The 5,081-nt window shown below is 57.0% G+C and overlaps 1 protein-coding gene across 1 annotated transcript; it reads left to right on the top strand.

Annotated features, from left to right (window-relative positions):
• Positions 1-4: 4 nt before the first annotated feature.
• LOC121672420 (protein phosphatase Slingshot homolog 1-like) lies at positions 5-4,478 on the top strand (the record flags this gene model as incomplete). Its single annotated transcript, XM_042045062.1, has 1 exon — positions 5-4,478. A coding segment is annotated over one exon (1,164 nt), but the record flags the coding sequence as incomplete, so codon positions are not given.
• Between the last annotated feature and the right edge of the window lie 603 nt (positions 4,479-5,081).

Genomic DNA, 5,081 nt, shown 5'->3' with positions numbered 1-5,081 from the left:
GCAGTGCGAGAGGCTCAGCGCCGGCGCCGCGCGGCGCAGCAGCACCATCTGCACCCAGCCCCCCTTCCTGCCCCACCTGCACTCCCACCTGATGGAGCACCTGCCCAGCAGGGCACACCCCGAGGAGCCACTCAGAACTAAACATAACGAGGCTCCGCTTCCTCTGGCGCCAGGAGCCGGGACTCTGGAGGTTGGCACGTGCGGGTCACTCGATCAGCACTGCGGCCTTTTGGAGAGAGGGAAAGATGCGCCAAAAACCCCTGAAAAAACTCTGCTGCCCCGGAGAAACTCCCACTGTGACAGGAGCCTCCTTCAGGCAGAGGTGGTGAGGGAAGAGTCTCTGGCCAGGAAGGACCCCAGACCCACCAAGGACCTGAAGTACCTGTTGTTCAGCAAAGACTTGGAGAAGCCGAGCGCCAACAGTTACTTGATGCAGCACCAGGAGTCGCTGCTCCAGCTGCAGAAAGCGGGATTGGTCAGGAAGCACACCAAAGAGCTGGAGCGCCTCAAGAGCCTGCCCTCGGACGCCTCAGCACTGCTCCGGGACAGCCCCCTGGGCAGGGTCAACTCCAGCATCGTGGAGGAAAGCGAGGACTTGGTGTCCCACCCTGGCCTTGTGCCTCTCCTGGCACCGGCCCCGCTGGTGCCCGGAGACGCCGAGAATGATGTAGAGAAGCTGGGGGTGAAGCGCGTCCTGGAGGGGATCTCCCAGAAAATCTCCACGCCGGCCGGGTGCCGTCTGGAGCACACGAGCAGCTTCACCAAGGACTTCCTGAAGACCATCTGCTACACCCCCTCCTCTTCCCGCAGCTCCAACCTGACACGGAGCTCCAGCAGCGACAGCATCCACAGCGTGCGGGGCAAGCCCGGGCTGGTGAAGCAGCGCACGCAGGAGATCGAGACCAGGCTGCGCCTGGCCGGCCTCACCGTGTCCTCACCCCTGAAAAGGTCCAATTCCCTCGCCAAGCTGGGGTGTCTGAACCTGTCCTCCGAGGATTTGTCGAGTGACGTGGACGTGTCCACCATCACGGACTCCAAGGAGGCCGTGTCCAGCGAGTGCTCCGTGCTCTGTGAGCCCCCCCTGAGGAGCGCGGACGGCACCTCCAAACCGGGGCTGAAGCCTCTGGGTGGGAACTTGAAGAACATGCTCTGGATGGGCAAAAGTTGATGCCTTGCAGGGGGAGGAGGGGGCTGGATTTTGGGGGTTTGCAGCATTTATTCATTGCCTCAGTGCTGTTTTATCATCTGACTTGCAGCAGCTCATGTGGTGCCACCTCCTCATCCCCTCCCTGTGCTCCGAGAGAGGAGGAGAGAACCACAATGGGTCATGGTGAAGGGCACAAGGGAAATAAAATGTGTTGCATGGCTTAGAGGAGGACTTGGTGTGTGACTTGCCTGTTGTCCTGCAGGATGCTCTTCCTAGTACTGTTTGCCAAGTGTAATAACGTGGATTTGTGTGTGGTTATGGATAGATATTTGTATCTCTATCTATCTATATCTGAAATGCTGAAATACTCTGTTTCAAAGACTCAAAATAATTATTCATGACTTTTTTTTTTTTACAGAACAAACACAAGTCTCTATTTAAACAGGGCACTTGTGGAAAATCCTTAAAATGGTGACACGCACACTACCTCTGTTCTCGCTGGCTTTTCGTCCTGGTTTGCTGTTCGGGGCTTTTATCCAAAAGGCTTTTCCCAGAATTCTTGCTGTTGTTTGAAGGAATTCCCTTAGCATTAGCTGTAAAGGCCTGGAGCAGTGTGGGCACAGAGGCTTCCCCGGGCTGTGGCTGGGAGGTGTCAGAGTGCTGAGCTGTGTCCATGGGGATGCTGTGCCCCGATGTCACCCTGGCTGTGTGGCTGTCACAGGTGTTGTGTTCTTGGGGTGTTTTGCTGTCGTTGTGGTCGGTGTTGTCCCAGTGCTGACAGAGCCTGGCCAGTGGTTGCCTGTGGACCCTCGTGATGTGAAGCTGTGTCAGTGTCGTGGATGCTGTGCCAGGGACCCTCTGTCATTGGGCTGTGAGTGACAGGAGGTGGCCGAGGAGGGGTGGCTCTCCTGGAGCCCCTTAGGTGACCGAGTCTCTTTTGTGGTTGTGCTGTCGGTTTTGTAGGACGGTCCTTGTGCCCTGGGTTTGCTGGCAGCCCGGGAGCTGCTGGAGGAATCCTGGGTGTTATTTATGATGGGTGTCAGGAGCCTGGGTGGCCCTGGAGCCGGGCTGGGCCTGTCCCAGACCTCACAGGGCTGTGAAAGCCCCATGAATCCTGCTCGGGGGAGCAGTTGGACAGAAGCACGGACGCTCTCCGAGGAGAGGGATGTTGGAGGGAAGGGGGGCAGCTGGGGGCTGTCCGTGCTCTCAGTCCAGTGTTACCCCTCCTGCCAGGGCTGCTGCTTGGATCACAGCAGTGCACCCATTCCATAGGGAATGCACTTTTCTGTGAGTATTTTTGGCAACCAGCCTGGTCAAGAGCTGCTCCATGTGAGCCCTCACGGAGTCCAGAGGGAAGAGCTTGGGAAGTGAGCAGGGCATGCGCTCCAAACCTCGGTGCCCCCCGATCCCCTCCGAGGCCATGTGCCTTCAGGTGATGTTTCGAAGCAGATTTGAGGGATCACACAGGTGGATTTGCTCACCCTGGCTGTGAGTATGCCCACATTTTTAAATCTCCATGGAAAGGCTTTCTTGCAACTCCCCTCTTTGAGGTGGGACAGAGCCAGGCTGCAGCAGCTGCTCTGAACTGTTCTGATTGAAAATTCAGTGTCTCAAGGAAGGGAGCCCGTGTGTTTTCCTGCCCTAAATGCCTGGAGTTCCCTTTTTCCCCTTAAGCATAAGATCCTGCATGTTTCATTTGTGTGAGGGATTGTAGGGACAGGCAATCAGTGAATAATTGTCCCTCCTGAAAGAGTGTGAATTTGATTTGCACTTGTTCCACCCAGGAGATCTGGTGTGGAGCAAAAGCTGCTCTGAGAGGGAAGTTGTGCTGGAGCCTCTGCTTAGTTGGGCTGAGGCAGTGCTGGGTCGTGCTCGGGGCAGGATGAATCCCTATAAACCACGGCCGGATCCATTCCCTGTGTTTGGATCATCTTTATTCTCCTTCGCACCCAGATTCGGATTTGGGAAGGGGCAGACGGGAGGCGCCGGGGCTGTTGGGTGCCGCGGGGTCGGAGCAGCACCTGGGAACCCTCCGTGTCCCCTGCCCGGGAGCCTCTGCCGCCCGCAGTGACCCCAGCACAATTCCACCGTCACCCTCGGCTCTCCAGGGCCACCCACAGGTTATTTTTCTGTGTGCTGCCGACCTTTCCCATCGCTGCCTGGCTGAGGGAAGAGGTGCTGGGGACAGATTTGAATTAATTCTGAAAATTTTGTGAACTGATACAAGCAAACATCTGATTTCCTTCCTCTTTCTCGAGTGCCTGCCGAGTTCTGGGGGTGTTCCGGGGCTCAGCTCGGCACCCTCCGCCTTCCCCCGCTGCTGCTCCCACCTGGTTCTGGCTGGATCAGCCCCAGGCTTCGCTCGGGGCTCCCTCCCTGCGTGGTCGGGATACAGACACGGCTTGGTGGGAGCTGCTCCGGAAGCTCCGCTGTGCCATCCCCGGGAGTTTGTAGCCAAACCTGCCCCGTCCCGTCGGGTTTGTTGCATGACAAGGTTGATGTGCTCGTCCTCCCCACGTGTCGTACGTGTCCTTACGATGGAGTGCCTTACTCATAGTTTACAAACACTGTGTATCTGCTGAGCTGTTGGACTCTGCTGTTTGCTGTTCTCTGGGGAGTTTTTGGTGCTTTTGGTGTTTCCGGTAGCAGTGAGATCATTTCTCCTCCTGTCCTGCCCTCCTGTCCCCGCCGAGCTCGGCACTGCTCACCTGCTACCGCTTCCCTCTGCTCTGGGCATGGCAGAACCAAAGGGCTCCGTGACAGCCGAGGTGCCGGTGGCTGCTCCCGGTGTCCCCATTGATCCCATTGATCCCATTTATCTATGCAGCGCTGCCGGAACGCGGGCGGGGTGTGCAGGGACACATCCCATCACCGACCACGCTTTGCTCGGCAGATCCAAACCCTGTCCCGTCCTGCCAGAAATCCTGAAATGCACAAACCGGCACCTTATTCCCGGTCCGGGTGGTGTCGCTCCGTGGGGCAGCAGTGCCCGACTTCCCGGGGGCCCCTTCCCGTGCCGGGGGGGTTTGGCTCGGCCGTGTCACCGACTCCCGGCCGGAGCGGTGGGGACTGTCCCGGTCAGCCCCTGAGGAGGGGATGAGTGACGTGTAGCTGTTCCTGTGCATTGCTGTACTCCGTAACAACGTTCCTTTATTCCATGGTATTTCTTATCCCAGTTTTATATGGAAATCTGCAGGATTTTTGTACTGTACACCCGCGGGAGGGATGCATCATGCACTTTTTTTTTTTTTACTTTTGTTTGTAAAAGTGTCCTGGATATTTTATGTGCTTCTTGTGAGGAAAAAAAATAAACTTTTTTTTTTTCCTTTTACAAATGAGTTTTGTAGCTTTGTTTGGAGGTGGGGGAGGATCAGCGAGGCCATGGGGAACAGGCCCTGAAGGGATGGAAACAAAAGAAGGGAATTGGACATATCCCGGAGACACTGTCTGCCCTGCCTATCCTGGCTCTGCTTCCCTCATTTTGGGGTCCTGGCGTTTTTCTGATGCCCCTGAAGGCTGGATCCAGGGGGAATAGGATGGAAATCACTCATTCTCCGCCTGGTCTCTTCAGAGACCCCAGACTGGGTGCAGGAGAAGCCGCTCACCTTCCAGAGAGGATGCCGGCAGCGGAGCAGTGGCACATGGAAAAGTGACACCTGCACCCTGCTGAGCCTGGCAAATCCCGACTGGGAGAGGGGCTTGGTGCTGCCACAGCAGCGTGGGCTGTGGAATTCCCTCAGAAAAGCCCCATCCTAGGTGTGGAAGCCAAGGAGCTCCCACAGGGACTCAGCACGGACAGCAGCTCCCTGGCTGGGAAAATTATCTGCAAAGGATGGAGGCCACTGGCCTGGGCTGCCGGGGGTGGGTTTGGAACATTTGGGTCTCCTTCACCTGAGGGTATCCCCAGGGGAGAGATGGATCCCCAGGTGTGGGA

The sequence above is a fragment of the Corvus kubaryi genome, unplaced genomic scaffold (assembly GCF_017639235.1).
Source record: "Corvus kubaryi isolate FWS band 111438036 unplaced genomic scaffold, C.kubaryi_AGA036_p1.0 62000, whole genome shotgun sequence".
In the NCBI taxonomy this organism is placed as follows: Eukaryota; Metazoa; Chordata; class Aves; order Passeriformes; family Corvidae; genus Corvus; species Corvus kubaryi.
Note: the sequence above shows the minus strand (reverse complement) of the source record. Positions and strands in the feature narration are given on the sequence as shown.